Source organism: Aspergillus lentulus (assembly GCF_001445615.1).
Source record: "Aspergillus lentulus DNA, contig: Alt08, strain: IFM 54703, whole genome shotgun sequence".
Classification (NCBI taxonomy): domain Eukaryota; kingdom Fungi; phylum Ascomycota; class Eurotiomycetes; order Eurotiales; family Aspergillaceae; genus Aspergillus; species Aspergillus lentulus.
In genome coordinates, this window is record NW_028322118.1 from 1,613,121 (window position 1) to 1,630,360 (window position 17,240).

At 50.8% G+C, this 17,240-nt stretch overlaps 7 protein-coding genes across 7 annotated transcripts; 2 read left to right on the plus strand and 5 right to left on the minus strand.

Annotated features, from left to right (window-relative positions):
* Window positions 1–683: 683 nt before the first annotated feature.
* On the minus strand, window positions 684–1,850 carry ALT_3785 (DNA-directed RNA polymerase II core subunit RPB3; the record flags this gene model as incomplete). The annotated part of the gene is made up of 3 exons (XM_033563300.2): window positions 684–1,071; window positions 1,149–1,717; window positions 1,797–1,850. 3 exons carry the CDS (start codon window positions 1,848–1,850, stop codon window positions 684–686), a joined length of 1,011 nt encoding a protein of 336 aa, XP_033419191.1.
* A 1,170-nt stretch (window positions 1,851–3,020) lies between these two features.
* Window positions 3,021–3,506, minus strand: ALT_3786 (NUDIX hydrolase; the record flags this gene model as incomplete). The annotated part of the gene is made up of 1 exon (XM_033563299.2): window positions 3,021–3,506. One exon carries the CDS (start codon window positions 3,504–3,506, stop codon window positions 3,021–3,023), a length of 486 nt encoding a protein of 161 aa, XP_033419190.1.
* Window positions 3,507–7,101: 3,595 nt separating this feature from the next.
* ALT_3787 (arginyltransferase) lies at window positions 7,102–9,316 on the plus strand (the record flags this gene model as incomplete). Its single annotated transcript, XM_089599637.1, has 10 exons — window positions 7,102–7,186; window positions 7,611–7,686; window positions 7,757–7,819; window positions 7,890–8,012; window positions 8,088–8,249; window positions 8,302–8,535; window positions 8,587–8,684; window positions 8,744–8,809; window positions 8,860–9,131; window positions 9,191–9,316. 10 exons carry the CDS (start codon window positions 7,102–7,104, stop codon window positions 9,314–9,316), a joined length of 1,305 nt encoding a protein of 434 aa, XP_089455975.1.
* A 359-nt stretch (window positions 9,317–9,675) lies between these two features.
* cbpA (putative calcineurin binding protein) lies at window positions 9,676–10,542 on the minus strand (the record flags this gene model as incomplete). Its single annotated transcript, XM_033563297.2, has 1 exon — window positions 9,676–10,542. One exon carries the CDS (start codon window positions 10,540–10,542, stop codon window positions 9,676–9,678), a length of 867 nt encoding a protein of 288 aa, XP_033419188.2.
* A 1,736-nt stretch (window positions 10,543–12,278) lies between these two features.
* Window positions 12,279–13,331, minus strand: ALT_3789 (alpha/beta hydrolase; the record flags this gene model as incomplete). Its single annotated transcript, XM_033563296.2, has 1 exon — window positions 12,279–13,331. The coding sequence occupies one exon, from the start codon at window positions 13,329–13,331 to the stop codon at window positions 12,279–12,281; it is 1,053 nt and encodes a 350-aa protein (XP_033419187.2).
* A 610-nt stretch (window positions 13,332–13,941) lies between these two features.
* On the plus strand, window positions 13,942–14,832 carry grpE (mitochondrial nucleotide exchange factor MGE1; the record flags this gene model as incomplete). The annotated part of the gene is made up of 3 exons (XM_033563295.1): window positions 13,942–14,232; window positions 14,315–14,743; window positions 14,800–14,832. 3 exons carry the CDS (start codon window positions 13,942–13,944, stop codon window positions 14,830–14,832), a joined length of 753 nt encoding a protein of 250 aa, XP_033419186.1.
* Window positions 14,833–15,384: 552 nt separating this feature from the next.
* On the minus strand, window positions 15,385–16,947 carry ALT_3791 (phenylalanine--tRNA ligase; the record flags this gene model as incomplete). Its single annotated transcript, XM_033563294.1, has 1 exon — window positions 15,385–16,947. The coding sequence occupies one exon, from the start codon at window positions 16,945–16,947 to the stop codon at window positions 15,385–15,387; it is 1,563 nt and encodes a 520-aa protein (XP_033419185.1).
* Between the last annotated feature and the right edge of the window lie 293 nt (window positions 16,948–17,240).

The following is a 17,240-nucleotide window of genomic DNA, read 5'->3' on the forward strand; positions in this document are numbered from 1 at the left end:
GGGCGTCATCATGGTATCTGGTCTGGTCTGGGTTGGCTTGCGTCCACGAGTCTATTGAACTCGTCTCTTCTTTTTTTTCTCTCTCCCATTTCCCGGCGAAACTGAGGTCAAAAGCAGAATAGACGAGTGGTCTTTTTGTTTTTCTTTTTTGTGGCTTGTTGGATATGGAAAGGGCTGGTGTTCTGTGATTCCGTTCCTTTCAGGATACATACAGCAGGTAAGGAAGGAAGGTGCGGGACGGCGCTTATATTGGTTTTTGGCTTTTTTTTGCGGTCTTTTTATATCGAGATACACTCTTTCATTCCTAGCATAGGGTCTAGCATGTACGAGGCATTTACAACTCAATCTAAATCTACAAGATAACTCCAATCATTTCTTCATGTTTCGCGGCCTAGATGATAACTTCCAAGTTTTCATTTTGCAGCAAGATGTACAAGAATTGTCTAAGATCCAAAAGAAGTTCCCACCAATGAAAGAGAATAGATGAATATTGAATGGAAGAGATATCCCATTGAAAAAAATTGCGCCCCGTAAAACCAGACAAAACACCATAGAACTCCATTTTGGATGCTTGAGTAGGTCACAGAGAAGTCTCGCTTTCTTCCCCACGCCCCAATCACTTTTCGTGTTCATTTTCAGTTTAGTTTTAGCTTCAGCTCGGGATGATTGAAAAGGGCTACAGCCTAAAAGCCGTACCCACCGCCACCGTACGGCGTCGCACCGTAGGGAGTTGCCGCGCTGGCTCCCCAGGCACTCGTGCCGCCGTTGGCATATGCGGTGAACCCGCCATCCATGCCCTCTGGCGGCTCGTAGGCGTCGGGACTGCGGACGCCCATCATGTCCTCGTCTTCGGGGAGGCCGTTGCGACCGCCGTTGCCGGCGCCGGAGAGGGAGGAGATGACGGTGGCGAGTTTGCGTTGGAGGACGACGATGCCCTGCTGGATGATCATGTCCGGGTCGAGGTTGCCGATGCTTTCGACGTCGATGTAGAAGTTATTTGGTTGAGCGTCGTAGTCGAAGGGTTGGTCGGGGGGCGCGGCGTGTTCCCACGCGGCGTTTGCGGAGACGGGCCTGAGTGAATCATTAGCGACTGCTTTCGCAGTGTTGAACTGAGCGATGTGCAGAAGAGAACGAAAAGAATAACATACCATTCCTTAATGGGATCCTCCTCGTACCAGTAATCCACATGCCGGAGGTTATTGTGCGGGTCATACTCGAACCCAACCGCCGCAGTGGGCGCCCACTTCGCATGCTCCTTGGCTATCCCCTTCTTCGCAACACAGGTCATCTTGAGCTCCTGCCCCCGCCGCAGCTTACAGATTAGAGGGCCCTTCCCCTCCGGATCCGTGATAACGGGGCTCCCCACCCACTCGTTCGCGCGCTCGCCGCTGACGACCAGATCCCGCGCGTAGACGGGCATGATCTCGTCGCCTGTGCAGCGCGCGTGCAGTGTGAGCGTAACGCTGCAGCGCGCGCAGTGGTCCTCGCATTCGCAGTCGCGCGTGTACTCGACGTCCTGGTCGCAGTTTTTCGAGTTGAGGGGGATGAGGCCGAGTCTGTGGGCGAGGAATTCGTCGGGGAGTACGGAGGTGTTCTTTTCGACTTCGACCAGGTCGATGGCCATCGTTGGGACTTCGGCGAGGATGACTCGGCGAAGGGAGTTGGCGAAGGCGAGATCGACGGAGCTGAGTTTGAAATCGACGCGGTATGGCTCGGCCTGGGGGAAAACCCATCAGCACTGTCCTCTCTTGAAGGGCTGTTTGATACAGCATTCTTCAGAGACAGCTCGAACACACCTCTCTCACGGTCACCTGGGGCCCAGTGGGCTCAATATCCATCTCATAATCCATTTTGGCGATAAAGACACAGTGCTGCTGGTCGCCACCCTCTTGTTTCTCCGTAGTTGGATGCTATACTCGACTCATGCGATTCTAATGAACCACAGCCTGGCCCTGCAACTGTAGCTTTATAAAGTCTCTGGTAAAAAAAAAAAAAAGAGACTTTGTTCAGTGGTTGTTGGTGACAGCAGGGAGCTCGGGGTTTGGCTTTGACCGATGCACTTCCGCCTTTCGGCGCTTTGCCTAATTAGGCATTATGAGCAGCAGCCTAGTAAGCAGTCAACCAGCTACATGATACATTCACTCACTTTCATAATCCTTGCACTCTATGCTGTTAGTTAAGAGATCCTGACGCAAAGTACGTTCCTGAGAAAGTCTAGACACTAGGGGGCTAACCCTCAACTGTTGAATTCTGCGAGATTTTCAAGCTATAATACATAGAAGCCAAAGGTACAGGAAGCCTGCTATGGGTGTACTGTGTGCCATTAGATATTACACGTTGATCCAGGATTGCTAATTCTGCGGTATTGATTCACGATCCAAAAATTGGAGGAGCAAGGCCAAATAGCAACAGTTTCGGCAAAATCAATGCGTCACTGTCTCGATGGCTGATCCAGTAGGCATCACCAATCCCAGTGCAATAGAGATCCTGACTGTGGCCTCTTCCCCTGACTTCCGCTGAACAACCAGAATTAGGCCAGATAGTAGGTTGGTATCAAGTAGCCCACCGACAAAGCTTCCACAAAGGACCTGTGTGCAATCCCAAGTCAAGTCCAGGTAACAGCAACAGCAACAGCACCAGCACCAAAACTTGGCTTTTTTCGTCTGTCCGCAACAGCACTATCAAGCTGTGCGTCTAACCTTCTATACTGACGAACCGTCGAAGATTCTATAGTGATGAGCACGTAGAAACCGAGTTATGCACAAAGCCATCAAGCCGCCGCCCGCTTGTGCCAAGCAACAAGATACAAAGACTCAGAACTCCGAGGCTGTGAGACTGACCATGACAGGTAAAAAATCCCCGAATGACACAGATGCAAGCAGAAAACCAAGACAAACGAGTCGAATGTTTTGAGTGGAAAATCGTATCAGTTCGTAACAAGATCAAAACGCTGGCAAGCAGCGATTGATCATATCTTTTCGGTTCGCCTGGCGGAGGTAAGAAAAGACAGAACTTCTCTGCTATCTTTTCAGAGAACTGCGATTTAAAGCCTCCAAGAGTTCAGGACGGCTTGCAAGAGCGGCGGCGGCTTGTGCATAGGTAACCCATTGCCGTTTCCGCTTGTGCATCTCTGGCCACTGGTCTTCTTCACGATCGACCGTCACCTCAAAAAACTGGTACGAGGCCTTGGGGGCACTCGACGTCAGAACGGAGGACGGGCGCATATCTGGGATCAACCCCAGATCCTTGTGGACCGTGCAAATGACACCGGCCTCTTCCCAAGCCTCTCTGCAAGCGGCTTGTTGCGCAAGTGCCTCATCTGTCTCCCATCCTCCTTTGGGGAGGACCCAACCACCACTTCCTACGGACTGAATCATGAGCACCCGCGTTTTGTCATGAGAAAGCGGGACGACACCCGCCACGAGCCTTTCGCCTTTAGAGCCGTAGCCTAAGGATTCCAGATAAGTTAGCTTCTTGTCGGGTGTGGAAGTCGTTGATGACGACATTTCTGAGCTCCTGCATGAACGACGTCCGCAGGCCTCTAGGGACGGTAGACTCACGTTGGTTTTTCCGCCCTACCCGGGACTCCATTGAGCGAGATTGTTCCGCCATTTTCGACATTGTCATCTATATAAATCTACAAGCGTCTTTGTGAAAACGCTTGTAGAGGGATCGGAAGGAAAGGAATTGAGCGCTTGTCAACGACAGCTGATGCCGTGATCTTTTAGGCACTAGAAGGTAAAAGAATGGTAAAGGCGACAAGGGGAGAAAAAATATGGGTTTCGGCTAGAGCTTGAGAGCTGCTCAATTCCAAAATGACCGGAGGATTTAAACAGGAGCCCTGGTCTCAGTAAAGAGCCGTTTAGGGGAGAGAATCAGTGTATTCCCCAGACCGTTGACCTTGCCGTCTTTCTTTTTGGGACGAGGCGGTCGAGGGAAATTTTTTGGGGCGACTGAGAATAATTTTGCGGAGATGGAAGAGAGGAACTAGGTATTCCCGTTCACTCCCGTAGCGGACGGGAACCTCAAAGAAGATGTGAAGGTGACAATAGACATCATTCAGGAGAAATAAGTATAGAATAGGGAGGAGGATAGAAGAGGAAATGGGAGAGAGTGTGAGAGGAGCGGAGGGGGAGGGTCTCAGAGGCAGCTTGGTATAATGGCGGCGCGGTCCGGCAGGAAGTACGGAGACCCCTACCTAGGTAAGGTAGGGTATTGTGTACGTGCTGGTAAGGTATTGACTTACAGTCGGGTGCTGGCTAAGGTACTGTCCAAGTGGTAGACACTAATAATAATACCATCAGGTATTGACCGACTTACCATAGTACTAAGGTACGATTCTTTTAGGGCCCCCTAGGCCCGTGGTTTGGTGACAACACCATCTCTAAATCTAGTCCCGGAGGGTGCTCTCCCAGAGCGGGAATGTACAGTTCCAGTTCGGTGTCGTATGCAGGTCATCCCATTTGCGGTGTCGAGGTGTGAATGGTGGTATGATACGGACCGTAATACGATAACGACCCAAGTAAGTTTCGTCTCCCGTCATCAAGTACTGAGGTCCAGGGCTTGCTTTATTTTTGCCCTCTACGCAGGTTGATACTTTAGTTGTGTACAGCAACTCCAGTGCCTAACATAGAGGAGCAGAGGCGCCTCTACACCATATATGTCTAATCCTTCTCAACTGCGATGGTGCATGTACTCTGTGGTTTGCTACTTGGGTATGAGACACAGGTACTGACTAGGGCAGAGATAGGATTTTACCTATGGATAAAATTGTCTAGCTTAACTCCATAGTAAAAATTGAAATATAATCAAAGTAAAATAAATGGAATAAACGGCCGAAGATATTCTGCAGAGATCTGAATAATAATCATAATCTGTCTACTTTAACTAGTTTAAGGCACTGTCTTTGTCTCACCAGACAACCGACGACTATCGTCATATACGGAGGATGAGAGAAGCATATGGCGGGAACGTACCATCCACTCTTCGAAAGGGCTGACAGAGCAGCTTGATTCCATTCGAAAATGAAGCGTCTAAACTTAGATGATATCTACAAAGAGAGATTGAATAATATTGAATGGTCTGTTCGCATGCTAATTTCTGTATTCTTGTGTCGGAGAAGACCCGAACTAAATCAGTTTAACTCCGCCATCGTCTTGCCTCTAGGGCTTTTAGTCGTTCCTGTTACCTCGTTTAATTTACATTAATGCCTTTTACCCTTCGTACCTATGGGTCCAGCTTATTATTATGCTTCGAACCAGGGCTGTAGACTAGATTGGGTACCAGAAAGCAGGAGCACACTTGCATACATTAGCCACTCAAAACGACGATCCAAGCATCGGATGCGGGGCACAGCAAACCAGTCTGGTCCAAGAGATCCCGATCATCAAGAGTGACCTTTTAGCATGCTGAAGGAGCTCTCAAGCAGAGGTCACAGGTCACACTCAGACATCTTGATGATGGCTTTGGAGAACCTTTTGAATTCTCGTGGAGTACCGATACAATACAAGGTACATACTGAATGTTCCACCTAGCTTGGTGGGGAGTACTGTACGCTTTTCTGCAGTGGCTGGTTGAGTTGTAAACTTATAATTCGTGAGAGCCAGAAGCCTAGGGACGTGCTTAGATCTGTAGGCCAGCAATGGTCCAGAGGCTTGAGGATCGCTGTAGTAGCAATTGGAGTTAGACGAGACAACGCAGCAAAGATCTGTAGTCAGTGCGGATCCTTAATCTCTCCAAGATCCTAGCAGGCTAGCACAGACAAATGACGGTGGTCATAATGCGTGGACGTTGGGGAAGTTCGCACGTGATGTCACTTGCTTGAATATGCATGTAGACGTAGTAATGCATTTGAGTGGCACTCGTGAATCAAGTATCAAAAGTTTGGGTATAGTGCTTTAAGAATTGTCCTTTAGACTCGAAAAGCCTATTCAGCTAGAATCATGAGTCCTCACACTCACCATAGCAGTCCATAAAGACCACTCCAGCTGACGAAGATTGACACTTGGCCAACTTCCAACTCGAGACATGCAAAAAAGGTTAGATTGTGGTTGCCAATTAATCAGCTCCAGGTACTCTGTACAGTGACCATAATTACATACAGTGTATTGTGATACAGGTAGGTATGTATTGTAAGTACGCCATACACAGGTTGACCATACATTACAGAAACATAGAAGACATAGAAGCTTTCTCCCTTTCGGCCGCCAGGTACCATGAAGCTCTAAACGTCTATGCTGTGGAATGATGGTACTGGATCGGAGGGAAGAGCGCAAAATCTAATATGTTCACATTTCATAGCCAGATGCTATATAAGCGATGCAAGGACAAATTCTTGCTTACCATGATCCCGGAACCGGAGACCTATAGTGGCGAAAATAACTTCAGGTAGAGTCAAAGTCACCTTTAAGCCTCCTGCACCACATTCAAGAAACCAGTAGAAATGACAAGGATGATTTGGTCCTTACATGTGCAGCGACAGGGCTTTAGCCTCTTCTAGAAGCATCATGAACGCCCTTGGGCTGGACTGTACTTGCATGGGTTGCTTCTTCATCCTGCCCGCCAGTCAAAATGTCATCCCAAAGTCATGCTTGGCAAATCAACATACAGTCGGATTCTGAGTTCTGCATCTCGAATACCTCTTTATAGAGCACCTATCTACGTGTCAGGCTGGGTAACTCAAGTATCTTACTCTTCGAGACGTTGCTTGCGACCCAAGTGGTCTTGAGGATAGATACCTAAGGCTGCTTCATTGAGGCTCCATTCCGGTATTAAATTATACCAGTTGACTGGCCATACGGAGAGTAGTGAGCAATCGATTTTCTCTATCCTACTAGGTAGATAACAACGACAACAGGGATAACAACCCAACATCTCAGTCCGTTCTCCATTCTATGGTCAAACATCGTCGTCGGATCCAAGTATAGCGTGACCAGCTCACCGTTGTTAGTCTTTTTTGCCGCCTCAGAGCTCCAATACTCATTATTTCTTCTCTTCCCGCCTTGAGCGCTGGCAATAATATAATTGATCCGCTACTTCCATCGCCATCTTGTCTCTGAACGATCCGATTGAACTATTACTCGCCTTACACATTGCCTCAACATGGAAGAAGACGACTCCGTGGAGACTCTGGATCCCATCGTTGACGCCGAACGCGCGAGGCAGCTGTCACTGTTCCGACCTCTAGGTAAGGAGCCAGTCAGAGTAGTGTGCCTTTCCCCGTGCCCCCATCACTGGTCGTGATCTATCCGCTTCATCTTGCCCTGCCCCTCCCTCGATGGTTTCTATTGTATTTGCCCCTCATCCGCCGTACCATTGCTCTCTGTGTGTTTCCTTGGCTTCCATTACTGATGCTTTGTATCTGGATAATTTTCCTGATCGAGCACACACCGCTTGGAGCGCTTTGCTTTTCGTCCTCCACTTCATGGCTTACTATGACTGTCCGTATGACTAACAAGATCCGCATACAGGATACCAGCGCAACTCATGTGGTTACTGCAAATCTGATAATGGAAGTGAGTGTGTCTTTTTTGGTCACCTGCCCCACTTCCTCCCATCTGCCATCATTCGCTTAGCCCTGCTTCGAGGCCTTGGCTGATCAGTATATGCAGGTGCTGCCTACTACACTAGTTCTGTTTCAGTACGACCGGAACATTACGATATCCTCGTCAATCGCGGCTGGAGAAGGTTGTACTCGCTCATCTGCATGCAGTCAACATGCAATCACCTTCACAACGCATTGCTAACCTTCGTCTAGATCTGGAACGCTCTACTATAAGCAGAATCTGCCAAGGTCATGTTGTCCGCACTATACGATAAGGTGCATACCCCGTCCTTTTCGCTAGCTTTGTGACATTGGGCGCCGGGACTGAACTTGATGCAAACTCTAGACTTGAAGCGTCCGCTTTCAAACCGCGAAAGGATCAACGCCAGGCTGTCAACCGCTGGAACAAATTCGTTCTGGGTCCGGACTACATCCGTAGGGCAGCCTATTTGTGCCCCAAAACGAGAGAGTGAGTATTTGTAGTTTTCTATGAAACGCTGCCGGTAACATGGACGCATAAACTTACACTTTATCCTGTGTTCAGAGAAAAGAAACATCGGAAATGCAATTTCGATCTGCTTACTGCGGTTCATGAGGCCGAGTACAGCAATGTCAAGAGGCCCATTGATCCGAAGACGAAGAAACTGCTGGAGCCAGCCCATCGATTTGAGGTCAACATAGAGGGAGACTCTATTTCCCAGGCAAAGTCAGTATCGAACGAGCCCTGGTATCATTTCGTAGGCTAACCGAGTCCCAAGGTTCGATCTTTTCGTCAAATATCAAACCAAAATCCACAAAGAAGATGTATCCAAATGGAAACAGAAGGACTTCAAGCGTTTTCTGTGCTCAGGCATCAAAAGGTCTCCCGCAGATGCTAAATCTGCGGAACGAAAATTAGGGTCATGGCATCAATGCTACCGGCTTGATGGGAAGCTCATAGCGGTTGCTGTTTTGGACTTGATGCCAAGCGGTGTGAGCTCTGTCTACATCTTGTGAGTTTAAACCCCATGGCCAGTCTCTGAGCCTGTAGCTAAGTACTCTAGCTATGATCCGGACTATGAGCAGTGGGAGTTTGGCAAGCTCAGCGCCATGAGAGAGATTGCTCTTGCGCTGGAGGGGTCTTACCAATACTACTATATGGGTAGGTGACTATGGTTTTGTGAGTGGGAGAGAAAGTTGTACCATGATTGACGACTTCAGGATACTACATCCACACATGTCAGAAGATGCGCTACAAGGGCGCGTTTCGACCACAATACGTCCTCGGTAAGGATGACATCGGAGCCAATAACAACGAAATGCTAATTTGATCCCAGACCCCGAGAGCTACACCTGGGACCCGCTTGACGGAGAGCTAACCAAGAAGCTGGACGAGCGTCGCTACGTGTCGCTTTCCCGCGACAGACAATTGGCCGCGCAGGGCCTGCCAGAGTCTACGGAGGCCGAATCGGCAGAGGAAGAGATCAACGACGAGGAGATGTCTCTGTTTGACCTGCACATGCCCGGAGTCATGACTCTCGATGAGGTAAAGACGCTAGATCTGGACCACTCGCTCCTCCTCGTGCAGGGCTCGCTTGTTCATATGATGGTAAGACGCTCCCAGTGCTGGCGCATCCAAGCTGGCCTGCTAACATAGCTGGACTCTAGGACCTTGTAGGGTGGGAACGAATGCCTATCGATAACCCCCAATCCGTCAAGGGCATTATCGCCGAACTTGCCGCTGTGCTGGGGAAGGAAGTTTTCAAGGATTGTGCGGTGGTGTTGTTTGATTGATAGCGCACGGAGGTACATTTACCGTGAGACATGCGCGCTTTATACTCTACGAGGTATTACTAGCAGGGTAATCTACGTAAAAAGGAGCAATGCAGTGGTTTCGACCAATTCGTATGTATGACACTATGTGTTCTAGCTCAGAGTCTCGTGTCAGAGTAAACATGTAGAGCAAAGTGCGGTTCATGAACAATGCTTGTCGAAATCAAACCCTGACCGAGACGCCTTCCATGATGATACAGTCACTGAAAACCGAAATGCTACCATAGCAATACAAAATACCCCATGCATGCCAATTATCATTATTATCAGGAACAAAGACACCCGAATGCATCGAGAGAAAAAAGACCGACGAAAAGGAATCAATGCATCAACTCAACCGGCGGGCGCGCCGTCTTCGGCGGCAGCTTTTTAACCGACACGTCGATGGGACTCATCATCTCGACATCCTCATCGTCGGCCTCGACAGTCGTATCCTCGACCATCACGGCCGGTAAACCGGGACTACCACCATGATCCTCGGGATTGTAGATCAGCGTACTACTCCGACTCCGCTGCCCCGACATGGCGACGGGCCAGCTCCCCGTCCGCTTCTCGTCGGACATCGACATGGGCGTCTCGGGGTCCACAGGGCCCGAGACAGGAGCAGATTGTTCCGTCTTCAGCTGCGCAAGCGCCTGGGCGAGATCACTGGCGTGGACCTCCTTGTTTGGCGGCTCCTCGGTGCGCATGACCCAGCCGTGTGGGGGGCTCGGGGGCGGGCTGATGAAGAAGAGCTTGTCGAGGTGCGGGGCCTCGAGGAGCTTGGGGCGGCCGCCGTCGAGGAGCGGGGTCGGTTCGCCGAAGTAGATCTTTGTGCGGACGTTGCGGTTGAGCAGGGACTGGCCGTCGAGGAGTTTGCGGACGCGCAGGGCGTCGTCTTCTGAGTGGAAGGAGCAGACGATGCGTCGCATGGAGGGGAGCGGGGAGAAGGAGTTTAGGGGGGCGATGGCTTCGATTTGCGAGCGGATGGAGGCGAGGGAGGGCGGTTGGAAGAGGTAGAGATCGTGGAGGTCGGTTATCAGGAGGGTGTTTGAGGGGGGAGTTGGCTGTGAGAGAGCAGGGAGATTGGAGAGGTCGAGCGAGAGAGCTGGGCGCGATGATGAGGAGGAGTGGGAGGCCCTGTGGGCGCGTAATGAAGGCGACTGAGGGAGGGAGTGTGGTGGTGATGTTGTTGTGGTGTCCGCCATGATTGTTTTGATTTCTTTGTTATCTGCAATCTGAATTGGTTGGTGCAGAGGTGCGAGGAAGTTTCAGTTGTTAAGATGAGCAGATGGCGGATGGATAAGCAACTTTTGTATATGACGGATGGTTGCCACCGAGTTTAAGGCCGCAAATGGCGACTGATGGAGGGTTCAGGGGAAGAGAAAACCTTGATCGGCAGAAAACTTAATAATGAGATTGTCCGTTCTTTTTGAAGTTGATGAGGAATGGCAAAATACTACTCAACGTTCCGCTCCCAGCCCTTTTAAAAGAGAAACGGGTCAAACCCCCCCAAGAGTTGTTGGTGAGGCGCAGCCAAACACACATGAGTGTATCGCCATGGCCTTCGGATGCGGCCTCCCCTGGGCTCCGCTATGGGGGCTTTGACTTGCCTCGTTCGTCGTAATCACAGAGACAATAATTCTAGACTAGGGATCTACCGAATCTCTACCTTGCTTTGATTTTTCTTTTTTGGTTCCTGAAGATCCATCCAGGCATTACTGTCGTATAAACATCCACTTCCTATTTGGGGTAATTTCTCGCTGGTTCGATCGGTGCGGCTTTGCCACGCCAATAATCAATCCCACAAGTGGGCTTCTCCGTGTGGCTTGTACTTCCTATGCTCGGCGTTGCCTACTATCTTCACTTGCAGAGAGAGATCGTGGATGTAACGATTGCCACTAGTTACTTCAGTAGTCGTCGACTTATCTGTACTATGATATCGATCGGCTGAATGTTTCCGACGCCTAAGGGAAGGTTACAACCCCTATGCCAAAGCTGGCAGGTTCTCACTTGACTACAACCAACATTCATGGTAATCATATCATTTGACGTTCCATTATTATGGAGCTTATGAATTAGTCGGAATTATGAGTACATTTCTGCTGACCAGATCATTAGGCGGGTCTTCTCCGCGTTGCTTCAGTGGTGATTTCTGGGTCAGGACGGAGTTATGGGTCTGCTCCGCTGCTCCGCCCCTTCAGTGGATGTGATGTTTGAAAACAGCAGTATGCCAGTAACTGCCAGGAGCTCGATAGTTCTTCGCTCATGTGGCTTTGACAGATGATGGATCGACAGATGCACATATCTCTGATCAATTTGGCTTGATGCAGGCTCGGCAGGACGCAAGTGGCTGGTCACCACCCTCCTAGATACCTCTTCCTCTCATAGCCCCGGAATCTCATGGTTACTTGGCATGATGACATTCCTCTTGATGAACGGTCATGATCATGCCGAGGAACTCTAATTTCACTATCTGATCTGACATGGTCCAATATCTGCTCTTGACGATGTCTTTTGGAATGTCGTCAGTCACCTGGACTATCCTTATAGTATGTACCTCAGATGCTCAGCCCTCGTCACCAAGGCTCAACATCTTAACCAGGCCCGCAATGCCTTCAGGTCTCCGTTATGATGATTCTTACTCTCAATGATCAAAGAGATTAATTCGTCTGCCTACTGTCATCAAAAAGCAGTGCTGCTTGGCAGACACCGATTTTGGCTTAGTCCGGACCAGTGTCTTCGGGACAGCGGACGTTGTATGGCATAGCCACGACTACAAGAGTATAGACTGCGGAATGCGGAATACTGACCGCAAAGGATGCAGCTTGGTTCTGATATTTACACTTCGGGCTCCGCACACTAACGTCTTGGACAAACGCCTTGCTAAACTCAAAGAAGCACAGCAAGTCGCATGCAATATTACCTGGTTGGACAGCATCATCTAAAGCGTCTGGACAGCTCTGAATCGATCCGCAGTGGCACGTTTCGTTCCCTCAATGTGCGGAGCATAGACCTCAAAGGCATGAGGTAGGCCAGGGTACACGTGTAGTTCTACACTGATGTTGGCGGATGCGATTCTGGCCGCGTAGGCAATATCTTCATCTCGAAAGATATCCAGTTCGCCGACATCAATGTACGTGGACGGCAGGCCTTGCACGCTCACTGCGCGCGCGGGTGCAGCATACTGTGAGACATTGTCCTTGCCAATGTCGGTCCCAAGAAGCGCAGTCCAGGCAGTAATGTTATCATTACAGTCCCACAGCGCGAAAGGCTCCAGTTCAGGATTGGGCACCGTGTTACGGTCATCCAGCATGGGATAAATGAGGATCTGCTTGGCGATCGGAGGCGCCAATCCTCGATCGCGGGCCATCAGGGTGATTCCCGCCGCCAGCAGTCCCCCCGCGCTCTCACCCATCGTGGCTATGCGGCTGCGGTCCACGGAAACCTCCTCCGCATGCTCGTACAGCCAAGTGAGTCCAGCGTAGCAATCCTCCACTGGCGTCGGATGAGGGTTTTCAGGCGCCAATCGGTAGTCTACCGAGAAGACTTGAACACCAGTCTGTTGGACTTGGATGGAAAGAGGCTTGACGAACAGCGCAACAGCGCCTTGTATAGTACCGCCTCCATGGGTGTGTAGCACGGCTGGACCAGCGGCTGCTGGCGTCGACGTCTTTTTGAAGAACCGATGTACTTGGATGGTATGCCCGTCGTACGATTTCACTGGGTAAGTGCTGTGTTCCACGTCAGGTGCCATAGGCAGCTTCTCAAACATGGCTTCGTAGTTGGCCGTAATGTTACGTCTCCTAGTTGCAACATCGTGCACTGCAGGTTTGGGGCCTGATCTAGACGAGAAGAACTCGACTGTGGCCTTGTGGTATTCAGGATCGTAGCTTAGAGGCATTTCGGCAGCGCTTGTTTCGGCTAGGCTCAATTGACAGCACTTGTTCTTCAGTCGCATTGAGGGGTTTGCGATTATAAAGCATTGCTCAGGCATTGTGGGGTATTTTCAAGGTAGGATGTGCATGATTGACCAACAAGAAGCCATGATAAGTTCCGAAAACGTCTCGAAAAGGGTATGGATAATCGCCCTCAGAGGGAAGTTAACGGAAGCTGATTGATAGTGGCCTTCACCCGCGTAGCTACTTGACAGTCACCGTCCACAGTTGATTTCGCTACAATCCGCCTAAATGTCCTTCCAGGTTATCGTTGCCTCCCAGGCGTGTTCTCCGAGGCTATACTGAGTGCAGAGGGTGTAGCCATGCTCTTGATTCGAAGGCGCCAGACTAGATCTTTGAGGTTAACATAGTATAAACAGTACCCTCATTGTCTCTATATGCACAACATTCAGTAACAGGCATGCACCGTACAAGACCATCATCATTACTATTGATAATGATGGTCTATTCTCTTCTCTCCATCGGCCCGAGATCCCCTACCGTGGCCCAAAACAGTAAGCGGTCAGGTGATGCCATGCCTATAGCTTCGAAAGTTCTGTTTCTCTGTCGGGAAAAGAACTGGCTCTCCCACAGCTTCACACTGCTTGTATTTTCCCCCTTTCAAACCTCCATATTCCTTCCTCATCTCTAAAATTTCTCTCTTCCATCATGTTCCAAAGAACTTTCCTCAGACAGGCCCAGGCCGCCAAGTCCGTTCTCTCTCTCCGCGCCACATCTACCACACCCTCAGTCATCCGCCGCACGTCACAGTTGCAATCACAGCTGCAGTCTGTTCGGCCGTTTGTTCGGCAGCCGACCTACCGCTTCTACTCGACAGAGAACCAAGCTCAGAACGCTGAGAAGACCGAGGCCAAGGAGAATGGAGCCGCTGAGGAATCCTCAGAGGAGAGCCTCCGCAAGGAACTGGAGGCAAAGCAGAAGGAAATCGTTGATCTGAAGGTATTAACCACTTTTATGCTTGGTGGAACATCCGCTGTTGCGATGGAAGCCAACCCATTTGCAGGTGCTAATCTGCGTATAGGACAAATACATGCGTTCAGTTGCAGACTTCCTCAACCTGCAAGAACGCACCAAGCGTGAGATGGAGAATGCCCGGAACTTCGCCATTCAGCGGTTCGCCGTCGACCTGCTCGAGAGCATTGACAACTTCGACCGGGCTCTCCTTGCTGTTCCCGCGGAGAAGCTCGACGCCGAAGTGACCGAGTCCAACAAGGAGCTGATGGACCTCGTGTCCGGCCTGCGGATGACCCAGAACATTCTGCTGAATACTCTGAAGAAGCACGGTCTGGAGAGATTCGATCCCAGTGAGCCCACTGAGGACGGCAAGCCCCAGAAGTTCGACCCCAACGTCCATGAGGCCACATTCATGACCAAGGTCGAGGGTAGAGAGGATGGCGAGATCATCCACACACAGACCACGGGCTTCAAGCTCAATGGCAGAGTTTTGAGAGTAAGTCATCCCTCAATTGATTATTTTTGTTCCGAAATCTAACAATGTCTTCACAGGCTGCCAAGGTCGGCGTTGTCAAGAACAACTAGACTTGGATCGTCACGACATCCGCTATGCCTGACTCAACAGGCTGCGTTTATTCGACCCCTGCTGCCACTCTTCTTCCCATATCTTTCCCTTGTACAATATACGACATGTCTTTCTCGTCATGATGGGGTAATGCATTCATCGTCCTTCGATAAGGGCATAAGCTATTTTGTTTAGGATTTTCTTCATGCGACTGGAGGCGTCCGGGTTGTCTTCCCGTCGTATGGGCTTTTGTTTTTGATTGTGTTTTCACAAATCTCTCCTCCTTATTGTATACTACTCACAGTCAGCGGCATGTTTTCCGCTTTCATACACCCTGAGAAAGGGCAATGTCGTTTGGAAGTCTGGCTTTGGATGTGGATGACCATGTTGCATGAACTTCATTCATCTCGCCCTGGTAATACGGGTGGGTGGCCTAGAAGAAAATGGAAAATCTAATGACCAAGATGAGATTCGGTATCATTTTGTTATAGTAATATACAATATGTATGGACCTTGGAAGCGTAGTAATTCTATAATATAATACAGGATGATTTGATTTCTCATGGCCATTACTACCTCAACTCGACACCCAACTGGCCGACAAGTTTCTCGCGCAGTTTCTCATGAAGTCCATTAGTCTCTTCGTTGGTCAGGGTGCGCTCCAGACTCCTGTAGTTGATCCGGTAGCACATGCTCTTCCTGCCCGTCTTGGGATGGGTGAATTCATCGATGAGCCGTACGTCCTCGACGAGATCTCCCGCAACGCCGCGGACAATCTCCATGATATCGTTCTCGTGGACGGGCACAGCACCACCCGCCGCGCTGCCCCCGCTCACGGCCGCGGACGGCAGCCAGAACGCCACATCCTTGTAGCAGGCGGGATGCCTGGAGAAGGGCTCGAAGCGGGTGATCTGGCCGGCCTTGAACTGCGAGAGGAAGCGCTCGTCGCGGGACCAGAACAGCCGGATGTCGGGGATGTTGAAGAGGAGCATGGCGATGCGCTCGAGGCCCAGCCCGAAGGCCCACCCGATGCGGTCCGGGACGTCCGAGTTGATGAGCAGGTCTTGCTTGATGACGCCGCAGCCTAAAATCTCGAGCCAGTCGCCTTGCCAGAAGACTTCGAGTTCCCAGGACGGGCTGGTGAAGGGGAAGTAGGCCTCCACCCAGCGGACCTTGAGAGGTTCCGCTTGTGCGGTTGCGTCTGCGGCAGCAGTGGCCTTGCGGGCCTCGGTGAAGATCTTGATGACCATGCGTTCGAGCGAACGCTTGAGGTGCGCCGCGACGGCCTCGACTTCCTCGGCGGTGTGGTGCTCGGCCTGGAGCGGGTTGCGCTCGGCGTGGATGGTCGGGTTCGGGTCTTCGACGGGGACACCGTGCGCGGGGATGCGATTCACGTCTTCCATGATAGCTGCGGCGGTGCGCGAGGCGTGCTTGAGCGGGTCAGTGGCCGGCCGCTTCCACAGCATGGCGCCCTCCATCTGGTGGAAGACGGGGTAGTGGCTGCGGTCGATCGCATCGCGCCGGTACACGTCCGCGACCACTGTGTACCCTACCTCCTCCGGACGGGTAGCCTCGTTGCGGTTGATCTGCTGGAAGTACGCCTGCTGGTGGGCGCTGGTGTGTGTCCGGAGCACGGTCTTGTCGTTGATATAGTATGTGTCCGTCCGGCTGCGGCCCGGGTGGTCCGGCGCAAAGCCCAGGACATCGAAGTTCTGCGCAACTGATACGACGGGATTCTTCTCCGAGTAGTTACCGTATACCGGGCCGGGGAATTGGCTTTCGATCAGTTTGCGAGTGATTGCTAGAGGGTGGTTCTCGTCGAGGTATAGCCGACGTCCGACGTGGGACAGGATTGTGTCCGGGGTGTTGGTCCATTTGTCTGTATGGTAGGTCTGGCCTTCAATGGTCAATGACTGCGAAGGCAATGGCGATGAACGAGCCGTAGTTTTTTGCTTCGTCTCTGCCTTTTCTTCTGTCTTCTGGTTCGCTGTCGAGCTCAGATTTCTCCTCGTAACGGTGACGGTAAGAGGCTCGGCGAGACGCGAGATCGATATGCGACTGCTCTGGCGAGGGGTCACGACGGACCATCTGCCACTGCTGGCACGTAGCGCCCTTCCGGTAGCCAACAGACGCATGGCTTTTATTCAGTGTCCAGTGGATCACTAGCGGACGATGGCTGATATGATAGTACTTGGTTGCGGAGATTGAAGCTGGAAATCAACAATTCGGCCCGGGGAAAAGAGTCGCCGGTGTTTATACATTCGGCAGTGCGTCGCTTTTGGCCTGCGATTATTCTTCATTATTCATAGATGGCTCGGAATAAAATTACAAATGCCATGTTGAATGTATATTTCAAATGATTATATGTTCTTCGAGATCGTTCATCTGATCAAGCGTGGCTGATAAGACGTCGTCCGACTCAATAATA